This window comes from Aspergillus ibericus (genome assembly GCF_003184845.1).
Source record: "Aspergillus ibericus CBS 121593 unplaced genomic scaffold BO80scaffold_39, whole genome shotgun sequence".
NCBI lineage: Eukaryota > Fungi > Ascomycota > Eurotiomycetes > Eurotiales > Aspergillaceae > Aspergillus > Aspergillus ibericus.
This window is the reverse complement of record NW_020292137.1, coordinates 123,007-149,875: the sequence shown is the minus strand read 5'-3', so window position 1 is coordinate 149,875 and position 26,869 is coordinate 123,007. Positions and strand designations below refer to the sequence as shown.

Sequence of the window (26,869 nt, the reverse complement as noted above, 5' to 3'; positions counted from 1 at the left end):
TGGGTATCCGAAATATCTTGGAAAGCCAATCTTTCATACTCCGTACAGACTACAGATTCTGTCGGGTCTCATATTCAGCACTGTTTTCAGTTTTTTACCCCTTCCGCTTCTTTGAGATTCTCGTATCCTGCAGGGGAATCGCACTTCCTTTTTTACCCTCCCATTTCCCTCTTTCGTCTCTATTGACTCGTCTCTTTTTTGCAAGTTTACGAAATCCGCCTACTCTCTTGCACCAGCAAAACTGTAGGTACATCAATGGCATGACTACCATATTAAAATATAATAACATTCCCCTTGGCACTTCAAGTTATTCTAAATTGTGCGATACCTGCAGGATATGATACTGTAAGAGACAGGCTCGCTCTGCGGCAGTAGAAAAGCTTGGGGATAGAACCAAAGAAGCCCCAAGTGCTGCTCACAATATGTCCGAAACACGATCATTTACAGTTCGACCGCTGTCGAAACAGACCAGGAATGATCACCGAGATGCCTTTCGCGTTTATCTGTCGTTGTCATCGCTGGCATTTCTCAAACTCCGAGCGGGAGACCCATGCAATATCTATCCCGCTGGCGGACCATCGAGAACTGCAATAGCTTGGAATGCGACCGAGAACATTCAAAACACGGTTGTTCAAACCTCGAGGACCCTGCAAGAATGCTATGGAATAAAAATCGGCGAGAAGATTACTATATCCAAGGTCGACGGGCCTCTAGACGAGATCACTAGAGTGTCTATAATGGAGTGTTCGGATAGTGATAGGGTTGCGAAGTACGGCGAAATCCATCCCTCTGACATAGACCATTGGTCTTGGTCTCTGGAGCATCCTCTCCAGAATTGCGATGGCATCACTGTCGGCCTAGTATTTGAACTAGAGCTTAGGAATCAGCGTCGGAGCTTCAAAGTGGCAGATATCTCAAGTCAAGATGGAAGTGCCGCCAATACCCTATTCAAGTTTACTAAAGCTAGCAGGATAATAATGGGCGATGATCTGGAAAAAAAATTAGAACGCGGGACCCCCAACATCCAGGTGCGGCCTGTTGGCCTGGGTGGGGTGGACCGGCAAGTTGAGAGCATCAATGAAAGTCTTGCTGATTTTAACCTTGGCCCAGTCAATTTAGTAATGCCGCCATTTTATGAACACACTCGTGGCATACTTCTGTATGGTCCAAAGGGAACGGGTAAGACGGCGCTTCTTGCACAGATTGAAGCAGCAGGGTGGAATAAAACCTTTCATATTGGTTCCTCCACTTTCGGCCGGAATATTGGGGACGCTGAATCAAAGCTGCGCAATGTCTTTCAAGAAGCAAAACGCTGCCAACCAAGTGCAGTCATCATTGACCAAGTGGAATTTCTTGCGCCCAGACGGACATCGCTCGACGCCCAGTCATTGGCATCAGTTCTCTGTGAATGCCTCGATGATGCCAGAAGTGGGCTTATTCTGATCGTGGCTGCGACTCGGCATCCAAATGATGTCGATGATGCCCTGAGGACCCCACATCGCCTGGCAATCGAGATCGAGCTGCAAGTTCCGACAGCACAAGATCGAGCTCAAATATTACGTGCTATATGTGGATGCCCGTCCCCCACACTGAGTGAAAGCCTCATAGACATGATTGCGGAAAAGACACATGGTTATGTTGGAGCCGATCTATTCGCTCTGCTCCAATTAATTTGTCGCAAGGCACGGCAAAGGCAAATGGTGGGAGATGGGATTTCCTCTCCCGAGGATATCACACCTGCCGACAATATAGTTGAAAGCCTGCCTGCCCAGGAAATAGTTGGAGGGCTCAAGGTTGAAGAAATTGATGTCCTATCAGCCCTACAGGAAACTCGACCTACTGCTATGCGAGAAGTGTTCTTGGAGACGCCTAGAGTGAAATGGTCGGACATCGGTGGACAGCATGAAATCAAAAGACGCTTACAGAAGGCAGTGGAGAGGCCTTTGAAGGTAAAATTTCACTTCCAATAATTCTAATGCAGTTCTGACAAAGCCACCAGTACCCTGAACGGATGAAAAGGCTTAATTTGAACAGCAAGAAAGGCGTACTCCTGTACGGCCCGCCAGGGTGCTCTAAGACGTTGACAGTGAAAGCGCTGGCCACGGAAGCAGGGCTTAATTTCTTGGCGGTTAAGGGGGCTGAGATACTTAGCATGTACGTTGGAGAATCAGAACGAGCACTACGAGAGATCTTCCGGAAAGCACGTTCTGCAAGACCCAGCATCATATTCTTTGACGAGATTGATGCGATCGCTTCAAAACGTGGCAGTGCATCACAGGGAGGTGTTAATGTTCTCACTACCCTTCTCAACGAAATGGATGGCATTGAGGAATTGAAAAGCGTCCTAGTCATTGCTGCCACAAATAAGCCCGATGTGATAGACCCGGCCCTGATGCGCCCTGGTCGGCTTGACAACATACTATACATAGGACCTCCTGATTATGAGGCGCGGAAGGAGATTTTGAACATATGGTTCCGCAAATCTGTTATCGATCCAGAAGTTGAGGTGGATGTATTAGCCTCGAAGACGGAAGGATATTCTGGGGCTGAAATCGTGAGTATATGTGAGACAGCCGGGGATGCTGCCTTGGATGAAGAAGAGGAGACAGGCCAAGCACAGGACATACGATGGGAGCATTTTGAAACTGCCCTCAAGCAGGTGAAAAGGCAGATAACAGCAGCAGTTATCGAAGAATACGAACGGTGGGGCGATTCTGTTGACATGTAGGGCCAACCGTTGGTTATATAGATGATACATGAATGCAATGCTACCTCGTTGGCTTAAGCGCGCCACACAAGGTGCCTGGCAGTGGATTTCTTGATATATGGAGATGAGCGGTTACCTCTCAGTTTAAATCAGCAAAGGTCCCCTCAACATGTAATGTTCATTAGAAGCAGCGCTTGAGTGTTTATAAAGACAGTAACGTAACAAGCGAAATTGGAGTTTGTCTGAATTGAGCCAACACCCAGCAATATTACACATGGCCCTAGCCTTCTTTGTGACCCATGCCGAAAGCTGTCATTCTTAGTCCCTCTACCTTGCCTACTGACGGTCCACCTCACTGGACATTCCCACCCGCCTTAGACTTATGTCTCCACAACCTCTATGATACCGTGCTTTCCCATTTTTGTTTCGTATAGATTTTGTTCCAGGTGGTTTTCTAGCTTCCTTTACCGAGCGTTTCTTGCAGCATGTCTGAAAGCTATTCTCGGGGACGCTCTCGAGCCCGCTTACTACCCTTTGACCGGACCACACCCCTGCAACGTTCTGTGTCCCCTCGCTCAGAGTCAAGATGTACCTCTCGAAGCCATTCTGTCGAGCGTGGAGCTGTCCGTCGCAATGGTCACCCTTCCAGAAGCTGGTCGCGGTCTCCATCGCAGCATAGGGTGTTATCTCGTAGTGGAAGCCGAAGCGAGACCTCCAGACGCCACAAAAAACGAGAGTATAGTCGGACCCCAAGCCCATCTGCAAATACTTCGAGAAGTTCAAAGGTCGGTGGTGCTCGCCCTGATACATTAAACTGCCTGCGGTGCTGAAGTTAATGGAAATCAAAAGATAGTTGTCGAGAAGTTAACCAAAAATGTTACCGAATCGCACCTTCGGGAAATATTTGGTGGTTTTGGTGACATACAAAGTCTTGATCTTCCTATGAATAAAGCTTGTAGGTGCCTCGGGATCAAATTCACCTTCATCTCTGGTCTGACCCATTACTAGTCATGATGAACAGGGGCACTGCATACATACACTACCACGATCCTGCGGACGCAGAAGCGGCTATCGCGCACATGCATGAAGCACAACTAGACGGTGCTGTTTTGAACGTGTCTATTGTCCTTCCCAGACGAGCATTTTCGCGCTCGCCGCCACCCGTCCAGAACAGTAGAGGAAGCCTTAGCCGACAGGGACATGGTCGTGGACCTCCGTTGGAAAGCCGCGCTTCCCATGCCTCTCCGTATATGCACAGATCGACGCCTCCTAGACGGTACCGCCGTCCTCGGCATATGGAGGGACATGACATTTATAGGCCGCGGTCTCTATCCCGCTCTAGATCGCCACGTCGCTCTCGATCCACCTCTTCAAAGTCTCTTTCAGCGTCTCCACCGAGAAGGAGGGGATATGATGCCCGTCGACGCCGTCGCCGCAGTCCTAGCTACAGCAGCTACGGTTATAGCAGTCGCAGCGATAGGGACCGGAGTTTGAGTCCAAGTAGAGATCATCATTGACACGATCTGCGCTGAAACCGGGCTCTTCCTGTCAATAGGAGATTCAGGACAATATGCCGTAATGAAGAGTGTTCCGTTTTTCTTAAATCCCAAATGCACGGGACTGTAACGGTGGAGTACAAGCCATTGGAACGCTACATCCATAAATAATATTGCAAGATTGACACAGAATCATTGGTGTAATGTTGTGTAGGGCATTCGAGAAATCTATTGAACGCTTTCTTACTCCGTATCTTGAGTGCCTCGGGCATAACGTTTCCTTCCATCCCGCATCATTTCCCTTCTTTCTTCTTCTGTTCTTCCTTTTATCAAAGATAGGATATGAAAGGAAGGACTGCCCCGAGGCGAGCCTTAGAAAAAAGCACACCAGCCAATATACATGGCAGCTAGATTCCTTTTGTCGGTTGCTTGTACAATCAGCTCATCTACATGGCCGTCCACTGAGAGTGGAACAGATTCACCAGGCAGAAGGCCGCGGAGTTTATTGCGAACATTCTCAAGAACGCCAGCTGGTGTTTCTGGGACGCTGACGTGTGTTCGACGCTTCGATCTATTAGCAGGGTGGGTCTTCCATGCTCTGCGTGGTTCCTACCTTCTTCCCAATAAAATCAGTGGTAGGATCGTGCAAAAACGTCTCCAAGACAGTCATGAGTGCATCTTCATTATGACGAAGCAGTCCAAGACTTATGTCGCATGTCTTGCGGAATGGTCCTATCAATAGCATTAACAGTTGGACACATGTTGATTAATTAGCACAGACCATTGTATCCGTAAGCGCCAAAAGCATCAACCATGTTTTGTGTTAGGCGAAAGGGGACCAATTCAGGCTTATCAAATGTCAACCCCTATTGAAGTCAGCTTTGAGCGCCGAAGGGCGGGCAGTGGCCAGTTTGTATTTGGCGCCTAACCTTGTCGAAAAGACAATTGAAATCGACATGTAACAAGCCACCGGTCCCTTCCTCAAATAATATATTCTCACCATGGCGGTCACCCAGCCTGTAGAGAGATGAATTTCAGGGAGCTTGCCCAGCAGTGGTGAAACCAACGTACCCCAGGACATGCCCGACCATAGACATGACAGCACATGATCGAGTATAGCGAAGTCTCGCTGCAAACCATGCCCCCGCTTCAGGAAACATTTCAATGAACCATTCATGTAGGACTGGAGGAAACCTACATCGATGTTAGCACTGGCATTTGACTGAAAAGTAGGTGCTCCAAAGGCTTACTTTGACAGAACTTTTGTCGTAAAAAGATGGAGCTTGGTATTATCGGAGCATGCTTCGTTGAGATCTTGTCTGATCTCATTGTACTGTAGTAGATCCAGTTCAGCCACTATAGGTCCTATCACTCTTGAAGGTGAGCAGCTTACATTTGGTGCAATCCCCCTTTCTCTCAAGAGCTTGATGACAAGGTCTCTCAGCGTCCGGAGATTATCGACCCATTCGATGAGCCCGCATTCTTCATTCAAGGGTGTTACAGCATATGTTTTGATATCTGTGTGCCGGCGCCAAAGTGAGCAGGCAAGGAATGAACCTAAGAAATGATAATTGGAGTCCAGGTACTCACACATTCGCCGCTTGCTTGATTCCACGTCTCTTTTGAAAAACCTGTTTATCATATTGTTAAATTCCATGAGACGTTGGTCTTTGCGAAGGTCATCTTTGGGTTTGCAGAGAATATTATATATCCTTCCATCCGAGCCTCGGAGGCCTATTCTCCGTGGCTTCTGGAGAGAATTTAAGACCTGTGCATCGTCGAGTATAGCTGATAGTCATCAGTGACGCAGTTCATATAGAAGCCACGGTCAAGGGGTGTTACCTTCCACTGTCGTAGGGTCCCGAGGGAAAGCCCTAAAACCCTTCAAGTATTCAGGTTCATGGCTAGCTGGTAATATTGGTGTCAACATTGCCTGGAATGGCACCACAAGCCGACAAGGTGCCACTTTGTGGTTGAATCCTAAAGAGCGTAGATTAACACTTGCCACCTTATCTTCAATGCGAGCTATGCATAGCCTTAACATCTCGTCTGAAAATCTCTGTCCTTGGTTTATCATGGCACGCATATCCGAAGGAGACTCTGTTCTCAATTTCTTGTTTACCTCCTGTTACAGTTAGAAACTTAGACAGAGCGGTACAATCTTCTTTTCGACCTACTGTAACCTTCTGGAGGCAGCTAATGCCCCTGGAGGCTCGGTCTTTGGAGGAAGACTTGACTACAGCAAGGACTGTCCATAGCCCTTGCTGAGGGAAAGAGTTGACTGCCTTGGCTACGATCTTAGTCAACAAGTCGTATACTGTCGTGTTTGGGTGACATATTCGAGCAACGACTTGAGGAAGAATCGTGAACAGCTGTTTTAGTTAGCAAGTCATGCGTATGAGAACTAGATGCAAAACCCACTAGCGCAGCCGGTATTCTATTCACGTATTTCTTCAGTTGTGCATGCATATCATCGAGGCTCTTTTTTCGCTGACTTAGAGTGTGTTTTTGAAATTCCCTTCCACGGTGTACTTTTTAGTGTTGATCTTCAAAGTGACAAGCTTTGAAAGCATGGAGTCCGGCATCTGGCCACTTACTCATTGTCTCCTCTCATCGGATCAAACGGCTGGTCGACAGTAGAAGCATGCTCCAACCAGAGTGTCAGGACCTTGGGCAGGGACTGAAACACGTATTTATTCCCATGGGCCAACGACCGGAGATAGTTGTCAACAACAAGTTTTGAGGCCTCACCAGTCAGACTGTGAAACATATAAGCCATTGGAACCCAACTGAACATGCCGAATGACTGACTAAATCTGCGCCTCTTTCCCCAACGGTTTTGCTTTCTCAGAGTCGAAAATTTTGTTGTAATGTTTGCCCAAATAATAATGGGCTTTCTCCCACCTGCCAGCCCATTAGCTTGTGAAAAACATGGATACATATTTGCTGTATTTGCCCCCCAGCTAAAAAAGTACCTTGAGTGAAGTTTTATAGCTTCTCTGTATCTTTGAACGATGGCATCTGACTGAGTTTGACCAGCTCCATCTGTCCATTTGGCTAAGAGTAGATGTGCCTAGGTAGTGTGAGTATCTAGAACATGCGACTTGCTTCGTAACTGAGACATACTCGAGCCAAAAGCAAATTCTGGTGTTTCGCTAGATTTTCAGTGAGAGAAGATGAGGCACGTGCTTCCAACGAGGGCGGTTCTGAAGAGAATTCATTAGCAGCGATTGCGCCTTCCAATGTTTGTATTGCTTTTCGGTGATGACTATCCTTCCAAAGAAGTCGTGCGTGCTCAATGGTGGCTGATCTGTCGTTCAAGCGGGCTGCATGGAGCATAGATTGGTAAGCCTGGCTGGTAAAATTGCCTTTCCTCAAGAGACGTGCACTGGTTAGCCAAGCAGCAGCTATGTCGGAATCGGCGAATTTGCCCCTTGCAGTTCGGTCAGCACATGGTCGTATGAACTTCATGAAAGAGAGGAGAATAAGCGTACGTAAGCTCCATCGTGGCCCTTCTAAGGCCAAGGAGGTATTGCTTGTCAGAAATGTAGCCCCCAAGAATATCTAGACGGCGCTGCAGAATATCGGGCAGTTTTGAGCGTGAGCTACCGCCCTCGCAGTCCTCGTACTTCGTGCGAGCTATGGACTCGACCTCATGCAAAGCGTGTAGCTTGAGAATGCTATCATGGCACGATTGTAACGATGCCACAGAACTGGCCGTTAGGGACTTGGCAACACTCAGTCGCAAATATTTCATATGTTCCTTAAATTTCGCATCATTGTCGTGTTGAAGGGCATTGAGAGCCAAGCCTATCTCGATATTAAATTCCCCTGTACCCTGCTGTGAATGTAGCTGAAGATACTCGTGCAACTTTGTCCAGTTACTCGTGATCCAAGTCGCTTCCACCGCGAAAGGAAGAAACTTTCTGACGGGGTTCTTCGTCTTCAGGATCTCGAAGCGCGTGAGAATCGCATCTGAAAAGATGTCAACAAAGGCATGTAAGTCAGGCTCTTACCGGGGATATACCTTGCTGTCCTGATTCCTTGAGGCAAGTGAGCAAATTCCACTGCGCTTCGCTATTACGAGGTTCCTTCTCAAGTTGCAATTCATACCAACTTTGCGCAGTTGCCCATCTTCCTGCTCTTCGATGTTCGAGAACCTGCTGGTCAATGTCTAGGACATGTAGATGGCTCGAGATACCCTCGATCCCGTCCGGTTCATCGATTCGACTATAGATATCCTGCAACCGTTGGTACAGATGCTCAGCCGTGGTGCCTTCTTGCCTGCCTGCCTGATTTTTACACTGTCGGATATACTGCTCCCAATGAAATAGAGCCCGTGAAAATGATTTGCACTCAACAGCCCTCTTAGAGATGACTTCTGGGGGTATTGAGCTCAGGAGTGTCTCCACAGCCTTCACCTGCGAGGAATACGTGTCTAGTATAGTATCTCGGGATGTTTCCTTATGGCTGCGATTCGAATGGTGGCTGTGGTTTCTGAGGCTATTCATTTGTTTCTTCTTCCCTTGCAGCCACCTTGAAAGGTAGTCGAGGACTTCGAAAACGCTCTGTTTTGAACAGTAAGAGAAAACGTTTGGGTATTCAAGGTGTGTGCTCTAAGCTTCTTACCTGACTGCACAGTATGATGTTCTCATGTATGTGGTTGTTAGCATCAGGTAGTGAATGAGACAGAACATTCACTAATTCACAGTGTAGATCTTTTTTATCCTTCGCACTCCCAGACACTGCACGATTAAGCACCGCAAATGGCAGCAGGAAGGATGCTATTGAAATATCTTGCCCTTTGACAATGCGACTGCAAACACTGAATACTAGTTTTGCATTATCTCCGTTTCCAGTTTGTAGCAAGTCCTGCACAAAACTTCGTAGCCAATTACCATGTGTCAGTGCAGGTGAGAACAATGGATAGCTACAGTTAGAGTTGAGAGTGCCAATAGTAACTGTATACTTTGATGTAAGAAAAGGGGCTAGAATGTTGCGAACAGTTTCAGGTAGTTCTAGCCAGCGTTGGTATTTTTCGTCTGCTCGAAGGTCGCGAGACCGATTGGCGACAGCTGCATCGAGATTACAGAATCTAAGAAGGTTCTGCATTGCGTAGGCGAGAAACCCCTGGGCTCTTGTATTGGAAGCAGACAGGAATGTTTCGACCAACACGTATTGAAGAAAGAAGAGTATGAAGTCGAAGGTCTCTTCCATACTGTCAAAATTAGACAAAACCAGGATGTCTTTCTTTTCCTTGACTGTATCCACTCGGTTGGGATCAAGGCAGCCGATCAAACCTAGACATTCAGCTGATAAGATGGTTATAACATCTGAGCTTGTGTTGAACTTCACACAACAATCAAGTAGGGAACGCGTTAACTGTGCAACAACAGGATCCGGAATCTCGCTGAGAACAGATCTATGGACGAACTCCTCATTCTGGGAGAGGTAGGGAACTAATTCTCGCAAGGCTTGCTCAACAACTGTTGCAGTCTCACTTTGACAACGACGAATAAATGCAAGAAAATGGCTTCGGACGTCCATCTTTTCTTTCAGATTGTTCAACTTGGCTTCATATTCTGAAAATATTGGTATCGAAGCCAAGGAAGGCATGGTGTTGAATATGTCGTGCACCAGGTCACGGTGGGACTGCATGATGTATTCAACAAGTCCACGGGCTTGTTTCCTAGTATCCTCAGTAAAATTATCCCAGTATCTGATCACAATTGACAGTGTCTGATCAATGAGAGGCTCTATTTCCTCTTCTTCTAAGGAGCTGATCAATACCCCCCAGACAATGAAAGCGTTATTACAGAGATCTTCGATCTCGAGGGCGGCTCGTAAACAGGCACATATCTATCCCACTTTAGCTTTGAACATTTGAATTATATGAAGGCATTATGCACATACCTGTGGCAACGCGCTATTGATATGACCGCGTGCGACCTTTACCATCTCCCCAATCGCCGCGATGTTCCTTTTTTTCTCAACAAGAGGCTGCCTAATTTGAAAATCGTTAATGGCATGAGCGAACTGTGTAATTATGCCAAGGACATGTTCTTCGACGAAGTAACCTATCAGATCTTCTGGTTTCGGTGTGAAGCCAGACTTTCGTGGAACAAGGACAGCTAGCAGATGGAGTGCCCGGAGAAACTGTGATACCTTGAAGTCAGCATCGCGCATGGACATCATGGAGTTGCAGCCGACCAACCCTGGTGCCTTTCTCCTTCCCGAAGTCTCCCAAGCCTTTGAGCAGTTCACAGGCGATCAATATTGGTTCTATCCTCAGAAGCTCCGCCAGAGTACGCCCTCTGAAGGCAGCATCTACCTCGGAGAAAGCTGACATGATCGATTCTTCCGGATTGGACGAAGGTTGACTCAACAAAAAAGCGAGAATTGCTGCAAGATTATTCTTCTCCGAACAGATATCGAAGGGCGACTTGCTGTCTTTGTATGTTGCACCAATCCTGATGATGACATCTCGCTTCCGTGTGAGTACCAGATACGGGAGGACATGTATCTCAGTCAATCTAAGAAAATCATCCACTTTCATACCCAGCAGATCGCAGATCTGTTCCGCCATGTAGGGGCGAGACTGGAAATTTCTGACAACCGTTACCGACAAAGTCCTCCAGAAAGGTCGGAACAAGCCGGCTGGAGTCACAGAAAGGTGTTGTGCAAGTCTTGAGAGCTAAACCCCTATTAGATCATAACATCACGGAAATGAATCTTGCACATGGGGATCTACACATACTTCGGTATAAGCCACAGCGCAGATAAATGGGTTCGGGTGTCCCAGGTATTCTACCAGACGAAGAAGTATGAGATTCATTTCTTCGTCGTTAGAGAACCTAGGGAACATCAGGATCGTCAGCAGATTGAGATTTTAATTGATGAAATCAAACTCACTTCGCAAGATGGCATAGAGTAAGAATGCAGGTCTCATGTAATGCCGTCTCCGGCTTCTCAGAGAGGTTCTGTAGCCAGTCCAAGATAACGACAAAATTACTCCTTCGGGTTTCACGGTCCAGGTCTTTACGGACAAAGGAGGTTATTGAATGGCTAGATAATTGTTAGCACTGAAGAAGCTTCACCGGTTCCTTGTCCACTCATACCCTGTAATGAGACGCAGTTCTCTGACCGAGCTCCTGAGGGAATTTAAACAAAATTCTCTAAAAACAGAAGATGTGAGCTGCATGTAAGCTAAGTCGGAAGTATGCATCAATGTTCTTCTCAACGCGACGGCTGCAGCTATTCTCAGGTTTGCAGTGCGTGTGAGCCTTGATATGATGTAGTCCAAGATCTCACATAGTTCATGACTGTTCAGGCGCCGCGGTCCGCTCTCTGAGTCGAGGTCGTGGTCTTCGGAGTCACAGATCTTACAACTGAAAGTGTTCTCCGAATCAGTACCGGTGATGTCTACCAAGTTCCCAGACAAAGCGCAGGGAATGCCGCGCAGGACCTGTAAAAGATTGCACTTTTCTTGCTCGGCCAGCCCGGTGTATGATGCGCTTCCCATTCTCGTGTCAGCATTCGGGGCATTGTGGGCAATGCAACTCGACTTACGAAAGTGCAGAGGTCAGATCCCTCAGGTCTCTCAGGTCCCCAATTTGTCCACAACAGAGTATTTCAAGTGATTTGGTTATAAGCTCCTGTGCTACACCTTTGTTTTCCGTATCAGCATCTGGCCGAGGAAGACAGCGACGTTTAGCCATGTGGACAGCGCCAGCGCTACTAGATAGCTGGTCTAAGATGAGGAGGTTTCGAACACCGGGTGAGTCCCGTATGTTTCCGCTGTAAACGCCGACCAATGTACTTTTGTGACCGGCATTCCCGGAACAGCACGTGAGGGACCTCTCAATTGCAGTCTAGTCTTAAGTTAGCCACAAAGTGACCACACAAAGGATGAAAGGATGAATACCTGAAGGTAAGGTTCTAATGACTCAAACAAGGCAGGATTCTCTTTAACAAGCAGCATAGTATCCCTCAGGGGCTGCATAAGATCCTCCCTGAAACCAAAAGCATTGATGAAGCTACTAACAGCATGGCTTAACTTGAGTTGAAGATGAGAAGATTGGCTCAAGGCATTAAATGTTAAAATTTCGGTCAAAGCCTGGAGAAAATTGCATGCCAGGCTCTGTCTCGATGATGTATATAGCTCATAGCCGCATAGTCTCCGAATGAGTTCTAGGAGCCGTTGAAAAATTCGATCTTGGCTTGTGATATTAGCTGCACCCGCATTTCGGAGCCATGCCAGGATGAGCTTCCACAGACGCCGATAGGCATTAGAGAGCCACGCCAGGTTCTGCCGGTCCGAAGGCACGTTGTAAGCAACATAGGTATTGACCGTAGAGCTGAGTAGATTCAGACATAGTCGAACTGCTTGGGCGTAACCCCCGAGTTTTATCACTTTGTTGAGGGATCCACAACGCAGGCCAAACCTGCCCAAATTCATAGCATAGTACTGTTTCGGGTTAGCTAGAGGGAATCCGGCCGCATATGGAGGTTGGTCTGAGGACTGAGAGGCCTCGAGATTATATATCAGTTCTGGAATTATCAGTTCAAATTTCAACTCTAATCCGGGTATTCCACAGACCATTTGTGCAAGCCTGCAAAAATACAGTAACCCCAGTGAACGATTGCCATAGCCTGGTATGTTTATGTGTAGCGCTGGCTATACTTGAGAGGACGCAATCAATCCTGTCTCCAACGGCATCACTGTCCCAGGCACTGAATAAATGAACAAGCCAGAGTACTAGGCAGGAGTGTAAGGGAATAGATACATCCTCCCCAAGAATCTCTGGATCCGGCACTTCCAATAGTGCTAGCGGGGCTTTGTCAATGGCTGTTTGGACGATGTCCAAGCAGTCCAAGAGTTGACCTTGCAATTCGGACTTATCATCTTCGATGCAAGGCTCTAGGCCTGCTTTCAGCACGATGCATAGTAGTCTGGTGACATCAGTGATACTGTTATCAAGTGGTAAGCGACTGCATTTCCCCTCAAGTAGTTCATAACGGAGTTGTGAGAATGCTTCTTTGGTCAGACCGAGCGTCCCATCACCTTGTGATGAGAGATGTGGTACAAGGTGTGCTGTGAATGTAGAAGAGACTGGCTCTGCAGGAATCCAATTCGTGATTCCCGACGTAGGCAGTCGAGACACCTTGCGTTTATTGCTTGCCATCAGCGATGCTCTTACACATGGTCCTGGTACTTTCTCTCAAGCTTCAAGGTAACGCACGAAGATAATGATCAAGTGGGTTGGTATCTCCGCCTTTACTGCATGAAAGAACAGAGATGCTATGTATGTTTGGGTAATACATAGTACGCTGTAAGTAGAGGTACAAATATGTACTCCCGAGATGGAACTTTAGAATTACACGATATCCGCAATACGAGGAAGGTGTAACAGATACTACTGAATACTGATACATAACTACCTATAGTATACAGTGTACTGTATACAAACCAACTCATATCGACATGCTAATAGGTGGGCTTCTGGGCGGTGGGTAATTGAATGGTTTTAAAAGGGACAGCCACCACTTGATACTATTACAAAATCTTCTCTCCGCTTTGAGAGAGTTTTTCACGGGAAAGCACATGCCGAGCCTACTATATTCGATCTTTATACTTCGCACTGGCGACCGCTTTTCTAAGAACGCTAAGAACTTGATTTACCAGCAAGGGACAGTGGGTAAAGTAATTAGGTTTGTGCGTGGCAGTAAGTAGGTAGTAGTACGGAGTAGGATATCCGTACAAGAAGAAGATAACAAGAAGGAGGGGAGGAATGGGCCCCTCGGGGGTCCGAAGGCCTCACGGAAGGTGCGCCCCTAGCGTAATACGGCAACTACGTTACAAGGAAGCCACCTAACAGTACTCCGTACTTTCGCGTACAGGCGAAAAAGTTGATTTTCTCGGATGCTTTCCCGACTTTTATTCATTACAAAGTGGTTTAGACCTAGATCTTGGTGTGGCTGGTGCCAATTACTTCTACATAATTTGCCCGACAACTAAACTCACAAGCCATTTCCTAATTCTGACGCTGATATGTCTGATATTATTTCCTCTGAATTACAGGAGAGTGCCTCCCAACACGCTTATTTCATGAAGAAGGCCTTAATGATGGTAATTATATACTGCCTGATTGAACCCGCAGATCAGTATTCTTATACTAGCCCTAGGGAGAAAAGGCCCTTGAGACTGGCGAAACTCCAGTGGGGTGTATTCTGGTTTATGACAATAAGATTGTTGGTTCTGGGATGAACGATACCAATAAATCAATGAATGTAGGTGATCCAGGATGTCCAGAGAGTCATTATTCTCCCCCACAACATAAGATGAGTTGCAACATTTCTTCCTTTGTCTCTAGTGAGCATTCACGCCATAGCAGTCCTGAATATGTTTGTGAATTCTGATATCATGACCTGATTATACCAGGGAACGAGGCATGCAGAGTTTATTGCCATTGAGGAAATGCTGCAGACTTACCCTAGGTCAGCACTGCGTTCGACAGACCTTTATGTAACCGTTGAGCCTTGTGTCATGTGTGCGTCTGCTTTAAGGCAGTATCGAATACGGAAAGTATATTTTGGTTGTGGAAACGAAAGATTTGGGGGAACAGGTAGCATCCTATCACTACATTCCGAGTTTGTTTCGCCCTTAAAAGTGGAACTACATGCCTAAAGCTAATTCGCATTAGTCTTTCATTAGATCCACCGTACCCTGTGCATGGTGGATTGTTCCACAAGGAAGCTATAATGCTACTTCGTCGCTTTTATATACAGGAAAATGAGAAGGGTACGTGGCAGACTTCCGTAACTGTAACGATAGAAGCCTTTTGACCGGGTCTCTCCTACAGCACCCAAGCCCCGCCCTAAAAAGCACCGTGAATTGAAGACAGACTTCGATAGGGAAGCCCCTCTCACCTCCCCTGCACCCTAGACAGCAATGGCTTGTTCATATTGGAGTAGCTATGCATCGAAGCGAACTGAAGCAGGGTCCTTTCCGATCTGGTTTAGAGTAGATTAGGGGAGATGAAATGGAGCAGGTAAAGTGATAGAAAGATTCCATCTAAGTTTCGAACTGCTTCAGGAACTAAATATACAAGATTTCGCAAGGGACAATCAAACGTTAAGGTGTTGATTCTTCTACCACCCTTCGTGCCACAAAGTTCAAGAAGACCCAGCTTGTTTCAACCGCTCGGCTTCCAACTCGCGCTCAGCCTGCTGATAATATTTGGCCGTATCGACTCCATGCTTGTACTCCAGTCAGTGATCTTATTTTCATGCGACACTAGTGACTATGTGCCAATTAAAGAACCGCCTCTCCTTTGTACTTACCTGGTCATGGTTGACGAGATTGAACCATGGGAGAACATGGATGAATAGTTGAGAGTACCTAGAGTTTCGAGCAGCAACACCTTGCAGATATGCTGAGACCTTGGACGTGCCATATACAGGCTCCCCCTTCTTGACCTTCTCTACCATCTCTTTCATATCCATATCAACTTCTCGCGAGTTCTCTGTGAAACCATAGAAACGGTCTATACCAGAATGTTAATGATACTGCACCAAGCGCGAATCCAGATTTCCACAATTTCACTCACTGCAGGATCTCTGATAAACCACGTGCAGACCACCAATAAGACCAATCGCTGTTGCCAATCGCATCACAGGAGCGAAGCCTCCCCTGCCAACATGGGACGGGCTCACTCTTTCCATAACCCAGAATGCAAGAGGAGACGCAGCAGCCATTCCACCGCCCACTGCATAGTCAGAAGGTCGTGCATACCCAAAAACCCGTCTCAGATGCCTGATATAAGTGAGTAATCCTGCAATATAGCAACATCAAGCTGGTCCATACGGGTCGGAGTCAATCAGCTACAAAGCCAGTCAGCCCCAAGTTCTTATTATCATTTCGGGTAAAGAATCATCGACCCTACCGGATAGTCAGTATTTGCCCGCTTTGGGGGAACGGCAATCGTCTTATGCTCAGACGCCATTGCTGCAAGGACGGGATAGTGGAAGGTGAATAATAATTGATCTCTCTGGATTGGCTTCCGCTTCAATGGAGATGAAAGTCGGAGGGAGTCGTGCCAAGTACAAACCTTTCCGCTTCAAGGCTAGCTAGATGCTCATAATTACTAAGCCATCAATACACCGGTTGAACTAGTGACAACAAGACTTGGTACTCACTCACGCTACTCCGTAGACCGCCTACATTTCAGGTACTCAATCATTATTGCGAACTTTACCTATTTTGGTAGTTCAGGTGTCCAAAGTAGCAGGCACGCGTCCCAAGCCACGCGTAGCTTATCAGTTCACAGTGGTTCATAGATAATAGACATGCGAGTTATGTTTTAAACCATGCGGACACTTTCACAATTAATAATCTCTGGGTCGTCTGACAAGGACTCAAGGTCTTGTTCATCTTTCGAACTTATTATCTGTCACTCGAAGAATGGAGGATAATATGGTCCACTCATATCCTTTAGTGGATCACGATGATACACTGTTTGATTACGATGCCGGCTTGGAGAGCTTTTTACAAGAACCAGCAGCGGATTCAAAAAATAATGAGCCGGATTCCGCTCCCGTCTTAGGAGTGGACGAAAAGGTGACAATCACTAAGCAGCGACGACATACTGTCAAGTTAGATGAGGGCCGGTGAGGCTGACAACCGTGGTGGCACTCTGATTCCAGGCTTATTGCTCTCTAGGTTATTGTCCCACTCCGGAATACCAAAATTGCGCCTTACAGCAAAGCAGAAGTTGAGATTCAAAGGCAAAGGGCACGAGGTCTGCTAGAAAGAATTCGTCCTGTCGTGGAGATCGCCTTATGGCTAACTGCTTCCCAAAGTTCTCGGATGCCGCCCGGCTACTGAACTTTTATCAATTATGGCTCGACGATTTGTACCCTCGTGCGAAGTTTGCGGATGGTTTAGCTATGATTGAGAAGCTCGGGCATTCGAAACGCTTGCAGACAATGCGCAGAGAATGGATAGAAGAGGAGAAGCCTAAGCTATCCGCAGCTGAATCTGAAGTTGTACCGGAAAAAAAGATGTCAAGCCAGCGTTCCCACGATGATGAAATCCCCATTGAACATGGCCATGATGCAGACACAGTCTCTTCCCACAAAGGTGGTATGACACAGGTATCTCCAGCACATGGCTTTGAGTGGCGAGCCGCCCCTTCATCAAGAGGCGCTCCAGCCCAGAAATTGTTTTTGTCGGATGAGGAAAGTGTTCCGATGGAGATGATCGAACAAGGTGCCCCTGATGATGATGAGCTGGATGCTCTTCTTCGGGAGCACGAGGACGGAAATACTAGCAAGAACAGTTCGGCAGGACCAGTTATATCGGCCGGCGTCAATATGTCTTTGTGACCAAAGTTCCCTAAACAACTTGAATACGTCGGATGGTGCTTCTTCTGCTTAGATGCAATACTCGCTAAACCCTGATCTTGGTACGTTTCGCAAAGTGCTTCTATGTAATAAATATAACTAAATGTGATAAAGAGATGTTGTCAAATACTCTTATTTTCGTCTCTCTCTTTGCTCTCACCTGGAACTCTCCGTATGTGTATAACTATCAAGTACACTAAGCATAAGTGATGCTAAAATTTATACACCAAGCATGATGTTCACACGGCGAAGAATCTGTTAGCGTCACTAACATCAAACGATGATCCGGGCCCACGAGAAACCGTCGCAATATCACCAGGACTGATAATAGTCAGAGTACTGGCGCCCTCTTACCATTAATCTCCCGGCCCTTCTTGCATTTAAACTAGTGTCGCAGGCTCCGTAAACACAGAAAATTGACCACCAGCACCTGCCCAGTTCAGTCTCTTTCCCCGAACGGCAGTATTCTCGATGACAGTAGCTACCTCAATGTCATACTGTGTGCCCTGGCCCGTCTGGTAGGTGGCGGAAAACCCCCAAGACCAGGGACGACCATCGACATCAATAGCAAGTGAATGGTCAGAGCCAGCCGCAACAGCATTGGCCTTGATTCCAGGAACAGGTTTGGGCTCTATCAGGATACGAGGGCGCCCGCGCTCATCCTTAATTACCGCCTCCTCAGGCAAATTGTCAATTTTCAGACCCGTCTGGTAACCGTCCAATCGACCCCAGACAAGACACTCGCCGTCGTTTGCAACAGCAAGCGAATGGTGAGCACCACCGCAGATTTGTGTGATGTTTTTCCCTGAGAGCGAATCTACAACGGTGGGGTGGACAATCGCAGCTTCGTCATCACCGGCACCGGCCCTGATACCCGTTTCGCCGAAACTGTTCAGTCCCCATGCGTAAACCTTCCCTGACTGTTGAACAGCAAAAGAATGAAAGGCGCCACAACCGATATGCACAATGTCCTTAGGTAGGCCGAACTCGCGCGGCTGGAGGCCATTCAGCCTATTACGCTCAATGATACGACGGCCCAGTTGATTTTGCTGACCTGATCCCCATGAAAATACAGCACCTTTATTGTCAAGTGCCAAAACGTGGTTATCGCCACATGCCAGATGCTTAATCTTCTTCAAGGATGATATCAGACTAGGCGTAAGCTGAAGTTTATGGCTGGCATCAAAACCTAGGATACCATCATTGCTCTGACTCGAGTTTCAGTTTGAAAAAGTTCTTCATACACGGCGATCCACGTTTTAACTTACTCTAAATGTGCCCCAACCATAGACTTGACCGTCATCCGTAAGGGCAAAGCTCGAGCTATCGCCAGCAGCGACTTCAACGAAGATGGTGTCTTCTGGGAAGGCCTCAGACGGAATAGCAGTTGGGGTCGACTCGTGGGGATTCAGAGAAAGGTCATCATCAGAGTCAGAGTCAGCCTCATTGCTGTCTTCGTTGATTTCTTTGTAGCCTCCGTCCCAAGCAGTATCCCTCCCAAGTGCCCCCTGGTCATTGACGCCCCATGTAAGTATCTTGTTATCAGATGTAAGTGCAACGCAATGCATGCCGCCAACAGCAATTTGCACAACGCCGACACTGTCCGCTGGCAAGTGGGCATTTAAACGCGGTCGCTTCACATCGACTGCGTTTTTGGCATATCCCAGGCCTAGTTCACCTGAGCTACCTTCACCACAAACATATACATTTAGTCGAGTGGTTGGAGCATGATTAATGACCACCTTCGGCTTCAGCTTTGTGACCCGGGGCTTGGCAACACGAGTCTTCTTGAGTTCGCGAGCTGGCGCTTCGTCGACAACCTCCGCCTTCCGCTTCCCAGATTTCTCGGGCGCAGCTCCAGCCGTATTGCTTGCAAGGGCGTCGCCTGTTTTGCCTTTCTTTGGAGCTGCAGCAGGTTTCTCCTTTTTCTGTTTCCTAATGGTCTTGGGCTTCGCTGGGACTTCTTGCTCGTCTGTTAAGTTCTTGATAGTCGTAGTCTTTGCTGTTGCTTTCTCCGTAGTAGCAGCCGCAGCATTTTTACCTTTGATGGTAGCGGCAGCTGATTCTGCAGCTGTCTTGGGTGCGCTTTTGGGGGGGCGCATCTTTTGTCTGATTGACGGCGATTTCCTTTGTCTAGGCTATGTCTTCCTGGGGCCTGCAACGGGCGACCGCGGTGGGATTGTCAGGGCGCAAAGGCACAGGAATAAGTGAGTGATAGACCGTCCCAAGGCAAAAAAGACGGTAAGTAGATACAGGGTATGGATGGGGGGTGGGGGGAAGGAAAAGAAGAATTGGGGGAATGCGCTCAAGGGACGAAATCTGGTGTTGTTGTTGCGGTGGTGATGGTGTTTTGGGATCGGGGAACCGACGCTAAGACCAAGCCAGCCGTCAAGTGAGGACATTCCGTCCAAGAAACATGCTTGATATGAAGTGTGTCCTTCCCTCCTTATGAATGTGGGCAGCGTGCCGTTTATATCCCAGTGGTACATCACATTTCTGCCCCCCCTGCATTTCTTTATTACTTCGGCGGTGTGTGCTGTTGAAAAACAAAAGCGATTCAGCCCAAGAATATATGTATACCACTACTATAGAACAAAGGGCTAGCAACTGAAGCTCATAGGTCAAGGACACAACCTAAATAATATGCCACTGGTTAGGTAGGTACTGAATACGGCGTACTGTACGTAGTAGTAGTAGTAGCCTAATATTCAGGTAAGTCGAGGCTGATTTCATCCTGTTGCAACTGGAATTCCTCCCCATGGCCAATCAAGGACGTCTGTTGTGGCTTCATTGGCACTATCTTTGGATATTACGACCCAACATTGGTAGCAAGCGAATTCACTGGCATCGTAGCCCGGATTCTCCCGCACATTATAACATTCTGTCCCAGTGGCATCCATTTCACATCCCTAGGGTTTAGAGCAGCATTCGGCTTGCCTTCTTGATCACGCTTGGAATCTGGACTCACACTCACCCCGCCTGAGCCAAGATATGTTGGGGCGACAGTCACAATGATCGTGTCAATAAACTCAGTGTATTCGGGGTTCAACAGCTCACTTAAAACGGTCCCGCCGCCTTCAATCATGACGCTCTTGATTCCTTCAGATGCCAGTGCACGTAATATAGCCTCCCAACGCAGCCGCCAATTCTGATTGTATTCCATAATACGGAGGAAATCACCTCCATAGCCTTTCAGCATCATCAACTTCTGCGGGTGGATCCTAGCTCCTGGCGATACCACAACCCATGGCGCTTTGCCTTTGCCTTCCACCGCAGTCCTCAGCATTCGGCAGTCTGGGTGGACTGGCCATCGTCCTGTTGGATCGACAACCACCGGCCGCGGTTGCCACATCCTCCCAAGGCCACCAAACCCACCTGCGCCTTCCAGTCTACAATTGAGTCCGGGGTTATCCGCAAGCACTGTCCCAACCCCAATCAAAATCGCGTCATGACGTGACCTGAGATAGTGGGTCATCAGTTTGGCCTCGGGTCCTGAGAGCACAGTTTGCATGCCTGGAAGGAGTGATATTTTAGAATCCATGGAGGATGCGTAGGATAATGTGACATGAGGGAATTGGCGCCGATCATTGTGCTTTGGCAGATAAGGCTCAAGGAATTCTAGAGAAAATTGGGGGAAAGAGAGCGTATCCGGGGGTAAGGAGGAGTGAATAGTTGTTTTCGATAGTAGCTTGTCGACCGGAGTATTGCTGACACTGTCAGTTGCTCGCATCCTTACAATACCATGACCCTTTTGATATTCATAGCCTTCATGTGCCACGAGCTTAACCTCCGGGTTCTGTATTCTCCACTTCGCCGAGACATTGCGCACATCTGTCACTGTACAGAACTTTCCCCCAGCTTCAATAAGCTTCTCAGGCTCCTCCTGGAATTTCGTATAAATTGAAGAGGGCAAATAGCCCTTGATCGCCTCCTTTCGTGCAAACTCCATCAGTCCCGAATTCCGCTTCACCCTGTCGATAAAATCAAGGTCATGTGAATGCACACGACTGCTCCCCGGGGTTCTTGCGATGGTCACCGTCGAATACGCCCCCTCGAATTTGACAACTTTGATTTGAAAATTGCATATGCCACCCTCCCGCACCCTTTTCTTTCGAGGGCGCTTGCCTTCAGGAAGAGGGCGAGTTTCTGAAGTGCGGTGAGTGGGACGTCTTAATCGGCACATGTAGTAGTCTGTGGTGCAGTGACCTTCTTTGCTGGAATTAGACCTCTGTTTGACCCAAACATTATCGATAAAAGGCCAGTAGGTTTCAAATTCCTCAAGGCTGATTTCTATTGAATCCTTGCACTCAAACATTACTTGCCGTATTCTTGCAAGGTTTGGGGGGTTATTGATGAGGTTGTGATTTGTGACTGAGCTTGGGCTCCTCGACTGGGTGGCACAGTTGTGAATAGCAGCTGCTTCGCCAAGGATGTCGTCGCCCTGTGAGATGTGCTCGCTTCTTATCCCAATAGGAACTTGGACATCCGATTCCTCCGGTCTCACGCATCTTGCAGAATCTTGAGTGTGTTGAATGACTTCTTGAGTCGCATTGCGAGTTGTAGGGTAGGTAGTGGCGGCGGCGGTTATATTGCTATTGTTGTTGCAGTCATTGTCATGATCGCAGGATGTCACCGTATCCTCGTTCAATCTAGCTTCTAATCCATCTCTTGCCCCGGGTGAAGTATCATCGTGCGAAGAGACCCCGCCGTTAGACGGCTTCGATTTAGTGCTCGTGTCAGACGCATCTGAATGGCCATGTTCCATGTCGAACATTGCAGTCTTCTCAGGTTGCATCAAGACGGCTCAGAAACACACGTACAGTGCGGTCCAATTTCGGGTCGGAAAGGCCCCGCAATCAGCCTGCTCAATTCATGACTGAGGCAAGGCGCACCTGTTGGACTACTTTCAACGAGATGAGTGTTATCTGTTGTCTCGAAAACTCATCAGTATTAACTTTTGAGCACCTATCCTGATCGGATGTGTAAGCATTGGACCTTGAGCTACTCCGTACTCCATACGGAGTACAGCATCCGGTCTTGGCACCTTGCGAAAAGCGGCCGCGCACCTTACGGAAATACATTGTTACAACTTAACAAGGAGTCCAGAGCCGCCTGCGCGCAGCGAAACTCTTCAATCGATTAGAACCTGTAAACCGAAAATACTTGTCACAATCCTGTAAATGTGACGTTTTCTTTATGGATTAGATGTACTCTGTAGGGAGCAGCACGGCCGCGCAATCCCTTGATACTTTCAACCTGTCTAAGCCAGTTTGCTGAAATCACTCAATACCGGCACTTGCATATCGCGGCATTAAAGCCTGAAAAGGCAGTGTATTTTTTGCAAAGATTCGAGAGGCACAACTTTGCCACGCATGAGAATGTGCTCTTTAAGTGAAGAGATAGAGATGGCGACTTTAGAGATTAGATGAGATTGTGGTTGATTTGTTATTCAAGAGTCTGAACTTCGGTTTCTCACAGAGCCACTTCGGTCGTACTTTGATATAAACATAAAGAAAATCGGAACAGTAAAGTCCACGCTATGTTAGACACCATAGCTATCTTGGGCATTGATATGACCACTGCTCAATACGCCCCAATCTGTGCCCCGGCTCGCGCCAGTGTCTCGTATACTTTCGGCGGTAGTTTGTATTTCACCATCCCGGAAAATATCATCAAGTCCTTGGCCATTACGAGTAATTCATCTGCCAATCCTTGCCTAATCTCATTTTCGTACGCGCCGGAGCTCAGTCGTTCCCGTTCATGGCCAATACAAGTGATACTCCACATAATCACATGACCGACGTTGTGAGAGATGATTGGCGGAAAAGACGAAAAGGTTTGAGCAGCACTCCTAATGTAGGGAACGGAGCCTCTGGCGCGTAGTGGGAGAATGTTTAGATCATTGATAGCCTAGAATGTATTGGTCAGTCCCCTGTTGGTTGACACAAGTAGAGTGATCAACCTACATCTAGAGCCGGCGTCCACTTGGCTGCCTCAACTTCCACCTTTGCCTCCATCATCCGAAGCAACAACCCACATGCGTCACGATTGACTTGACGGATTCGCTGGTAATACATCGCGTTTGCGTTGTACAGACCAATCATATTCTTTGCCAGAATCACCGGGTCATCCACGGTTGTCAAGCTGAGGCTGCTTCCGGGTTCCAGCGGAGTTTCTGGAGCATGCTCATGCAGATTGGCCCGGGGCCTTAAAGGCTGCAATTTCAAGGCGGGTCCGCCCAATTCCACAGCAACGGCATCGGACAGGGCTCTATTAATAATATCGATGACACGATCATAGTCTTCGGCGAGATGATACAACAGAACAGCATCTGTGATCAGGCCCTTGTCGTCAGCAATGGCTGCTGCTTGCACCGTTATTGTTTTGAGAAACTCGTCTTGATCAACTAACTTGATCAAACTCATACGTTGTTCGATCAACCCTTTGATTCTGCTTCCATCAGATCGGATGTCGCCGAGCAATTTAGCGAAGTCCCTAGTTTCCAGAATGAATTCGCGTAGCGCTTCATGGCACACAGAAGCCTGTGATCTGCCCAAAGATCCGGGAAGATCGGCGTTGAGACAGAGCAGAGTAAAGTAATCGATCGCCGCTTCCACATATCCTGTGCGGAACTCTCTTGTATACTGTGTAATAAGATAGCCGAAATTGATCTGCGGATACTGTTTCACAGTAAAGGACACTATGGCTGTTAGTGATTGATCGTATCATCTACTAAGATACTACGAATGGTTCACTCACATATTTCTTCACCCGAGGTGTAGAAATCAGACACACGTAAAAGGCCATAATAAGCCAAGGCAATAGCGAAATGCACGGCTGTGATCGGTGCATAAGAACCAAGATATGAGACAGCTTGCTCAAACATTCCTCCCAGAATTTGCAGGAGGAAAAAGGTCCCATAACCTCCAGGTCCTTCTTGGCCCTTTCCGAAAACTCGCTGGCCAATCTCTGTGATGTCAGTCTGAATATCTTCGAGCCCGAAAACATCGCCAGCAACCTCCTCCGCCCGGTCATCTTCCCTAGCTAAACTGAATTGCAACCACATCCAGTCTTCAACGCTTTGGTTCACACCCTCCAAGCGTCTGCGGCTAAGTTCACAACGTCCGATGATTTTGTAGCAGGCCATACGATAAGGATCGACTGTGTTATCGGGGGCATTACGGGACCTTTGCTGATATTCACCGTTGATTTTCTGTTGCAAATCTCGTGGTAACCGTCTGTTCTGCGCATATGTAGTCATGTAGGTCACAAATTTGTGATCTAAAGACCGGAAACCCGGATCCTGGCTCACATATTCCGCAGCCTCGGTGACGAATCCACATCGGAGGAGATAGAATATGAGAATCCAGCAATAGTCCTGACCGACCATCTGCAGCTCGGTACCATCGGGAGCAAGATCTTTCCGCGCTGCTCTGAGTCGAATATAGGCGCGAATCTTATTGGTCACAGTCGGTATGCCACCCAATTGCGCTTCTCGAGGGTTCTTAGCTATCACATTCTCGATCTCATCGTAGAAAAGCTTCTCCAGGAACGACCTAGAGCCCTCAACTATCCGCTTCCTCAGACTTACTGCCCTGCGTGAATTTGGCACTTCGTCCAAGTAATCTTCAGAGAACTGGCGTTCTGCGAGGGCAGCAGGGTCAGATGTGTTCGTGACGTTTGGTGACTCTCCCACAATGCTTATCAGAGCTCTATAAGCGTCGTACATTTGTCGAGGAACCTAGGGCAGTTAGTCGATCATGAACATGCCTCTACCGTCAGAACTTACGTCACCACCGACATGACCTTCCACATCGGAGAACTCATGAAGAACCGGAAACGTTCTTGTATGTAGCCTAGCAGAATTTAGCTGCCGGACTTTGTCTGCGTAATAGCCCATCTTCTCTCGCAAGAAACGAAGATCAGAGTGGCCAACACCATCGTTGCGATCCATGGGATCTTCAAATAGTCGGATGCTTGCTGTTCCCGTTCCTGGCGTCCCGATAACGGATTTTTCTAGAGCGGAACGACCGAACACACTTCGACGAGATGTAGATGCAGGGCCATTGGTAGATGTAGGACCGAGCTGCTTGGGTCGTCGCACTGAGCGTCCAAATCCAGCTTTTGCATCACCGGCCCCATCCTCCTTCTGCGCCAGTCCGAAGTGTTGAAAGATCTTCAGACGTTGCTCTTCCCAGTCCATGTCAACTTTTTCTTCCAAGAATAAGTCAAAATCTCTGTGGGTCCGGGCAAGACTCTCGGTTATCATCACCTGACGGCCGCGCTGTTGTATGCTTCTCAAGAACTTTTGGTTATCTGGATCAAAGAGATCTTGTTCCTTCTGTGTTGTCGCTACCGATGCCTGGGGATCCAGAGCTTTGAGATCCCGTAAGGCATGACCAGGTGATACTCCGGAGGCAGCGAGTAAATAGTGACTGAAGAGCATATTCAAAAGTCAGCAGGGATTCGATAGAAGCACATTCATCGGCTGCAGGAAGATCCACTTACGCCTTGCTGTGTGGTACATGCTGTTGGAATTCTTTCGATCCTCCAGCACCGAGTTCTCGAGCTTTCCTGCGAATATCGTCGAGACCCAATTGAAGGCTCGGCAGGTCCTCGTAGTTGCCGTTTTGGCCAATTGCAGAGATAGGTCTCTTCTTGCCGCGTTCTAAGAGACTATTGAAAAACGCAGGCTGAGTCGTTTGCCCAGATTGTTGTGCTGCATTGACTTGCGTCTGGTTCTGTCCAAAGACCGAGCTCGGAGTAGGTTGCTGTGGTACTTGTGGCTGCTTTGCGAAGCTGGTTCCGCCTGTAAGGGCCGGTGACTTAGACGTGTTTCCAAAGATGCTCGCTGATTGCGCTGTAGCCCCTAAGCCAGCCCCGCCAAAGAGAGTGCTGGCGTTTGTGGAGGCCATTAGAAAGTATGGGGTAGTTATGCCTTTTACTTATTTAACTGTCTCCAAACACACTGTAGATAATGTTAGACAAGTAATTAATAGCATGGGGTCTTCTTGGCGCACGTTTGATGACTGCAGATACTCGCTGTTGGAGGAAAAAAGGGCCGGTAAGACGAACACCGAAGCTGTAATTGCGAGTTTGTTCATCGAGTTCATGTCGATAAACAGTTTCGGCGTGCACTGCCAGATTCCGTAGGTATGTCGGACTTTCTTTTTTGCCGAGCTTTGTTCTCGCCCTTCCCGCAGAAGTGGCGTCGCAAGCATCGCAAGCATCTCCAGCTACATTTGCATTTCGCCGATTGTAA

General features: G+C 47.7%; 9 protein-coding genes across 9 annotated transcripts; 4 read left to right on the top strand and 5 right to left on the bottom strand.

Moving 5' to 3' along the window:
- Positions 1-422: 422 nt before the first annotated feature.
- Positions 423-2,728, top strand: BO80DRAFT_362536 (putative AAA family ATPase; the record flags this gene model as incomplete). The annotated part of the gene is made up of 2 exons (XM_025716058.1): positions 423-1,949; positions 2,000-2,728. 2 exons carry the CDS (start codon positions 423-425, stop codon positions 2,726-2,728), a joined length of 2,256 nt encoding a protein of 751 aa, XP_025572370.1.
- A 314-nt stretch (positions 2,729-3,042) lies between these two features.
- Positions 3,043-4,565, top strand: BO80DRAFT_413423 (RNA-binding protein with serine-rich domain 1). Its single transcript, XM_025718059.1, has 3 exons — positions 3,043-3,492; positions 3,557-3,662; positions 3,716-4,565. Exons 1-3 carry the CDS (start codon positions 3,193-3,195, stop codon positions 4,222-4,224), a joined length of 915 nt encoding a protein of 304 aa, XP_025572369.1. The 5' UTR covers positions 3,043-3,192; the 3' UTR covers positions 4,225-4,565.
- Positions 4,400-13,388, bottom strand: atrA (protein kinase MEC1; the record flags this gene model as incomplete). The annotated part of the gene is made up of 26 exons (XM_025723361.1): positions 4,400-4,767; positions 4,817-4,935; positions 4,985-5,069; positions 5,133-5,220; positions 5,275-5,397; positions 5,454-5,536; positions 5,597-5,721; positions 5,794-5,991; positions 6,046-6,328; positions 6,381-6,575; positions 6,625-6,721; positions 6,801-6,962; positions 7,015-7,107; positions 7,179-7,276; positions 7,330-7,636; positions 7,698-8,178; positions 8,231-8,771; positions 8,833-10,062; positions 10,117-10,359; positions 10,418-10,897; positions 10,961-11,057; positions 11,116-11,268; positions 11,322-11,717; positions 11,773-12,074; positions 12,128-12,753; positions 12,803-13,388. 26 exons carry the CDS (start codon positions 13,386-13,388, stop codon positions 4,576-4,578), a joined length of 7,383 nt encoding a protein of 2,460 aa, XP_025572368.1. The 3' UTR covers positions 4,400-4,575.
- A 729-nt stretch (positions 13,389-14,117) lies between these two features.
- BO80DRAFT_413419 (nucleoside deaminase) lies at positions 14,118-15,246 on the top strand. The gene is made up of 5 exons (XM_025718058.1): positions 14,118-14,332; positions 14,389-14,493; positions 14,645-14,853; positions 14,907-15,004; positions 15,066-15,246. The coding sequence occupies exons 1-5, from the start codon at positions 14,255-14,257 to the stop codon at positions 15,146-15,148; spliced, it is 573 nt and encodes a 190-aa protein (XP_025572367.1). The 5' UTR covers positions 14,118-14,254; the 3' UTR covers positions 15,149-15,246.
- On the bottom strand, positions 15,117-16,241 carry BO80DRAFT_427729 (putative NADH-ubiquinone oxidoreductase 21 kDa subunit). The gene is made up of 5 exons (XM_025720091.1): positions 16,149-16,241; positions 16,070-16,086; positions 15,813-16,018; positions 15,547-15,749; positions 15,117-15,462 (listed from the first exon to the last, which is right to left on the bottom strand). Exons 1-5 carry the CDS (start codon positions 16,206-16,208, stop codon positions 15,379-15,381), a joined length of 570 nt encoding a protein of 189 aa, XP_025572366.1. The 5' UTR covers positions 16,209-16,241; the 3' UTR covers positions 15,117-15,378.
- A 741-nt stretch (positions 16,242-16,982) lies between these two features.
- BO80DRAFT_427727 (Chromosome segregation in meiosis protein 3) lies at positions 16,983-17,772 on the top strand. The gene has a single exon (XM_025720090.1). It carries the CDS (start codon positions 17,044-17,046, stop codon positions 17,587-17,589), a length of 546 nt encoding a protein of 181 aa, XP_025572365.1. The 5' UTR covers positions 16,983-17,043; the 3' UTR covers positions 17,590-17,772.
- Positions 17,773-17,987: 215 nt separating this feature from the next.
- On the bottom strand, positions 17,988-19,936 carry BO80DRAFT_480736 (RCC1 domain-containing protein; the record flags this gene model as incomplete). The annotated part of the gene is made up of 2 exons (XM_025723360.1): positions 18,876-19,936; positions 17,988-18,815 (listed from the first exon to the last, which is right to left on the bottom strand). The coding sequence occupies exons 1-2, from the start codon at positions 19,707-19,709 to the stop codon at positions 17,988-17,990; spliced, it is 1,662 nt and encodes a 553-aa protein (XP_025572364.1). The 5' UTR covers positions 19,710-19,936.
- A 284-nt stretch (positions 19,937-20,220) lies between these two features.
- Positions 20,221-22,594, bottom strand: BO80DRAFT_427725 (RibD family protein). Its single transcript, XM_025720089.1, has one exon. It carries the CDS (start codon positions 22,400-22,402, stop codon positions 20,417-20,419), a length of 1,986 nt encoding a protein of 661 aa, XP_025572363.1. The 5' UTR covers positions 22,403-22,594; the 3' UTR covers positions 20,221-20,416.
- Positions 22,595-22,871: 277 nt separating this feature from the next.
- nic96 (linker nucleoporin NIC96) lies at positions 22,872-26,730 on the bottom strand. The gene is made up of 6 exons (XM_025718057.1): positions 26,628-26,730; positions 26,116-26,575; positions 25,397-26,042; positions 24,367-25,348; positions 23,574-24,307; positions 22,872-23,517 (listed from the first exon to the last, which is right to left on the bottom strand). The coding sequence occupies exons 2-6, from the start codon at positions 26,520-26,522 to the stop codon at positions 23,191-23,193; spliced, it is 3,096 nt and encodes a 1,031-aa protein (XP_025572362.1). The 5' UTR covers positions 26,523-26,575; positions 26,628-26,730; the 3' UTR covers positions 22,872-23,190.
- Between the last annotated feature and the right edge of the window lie 139 nt (positions 26,731-26,869).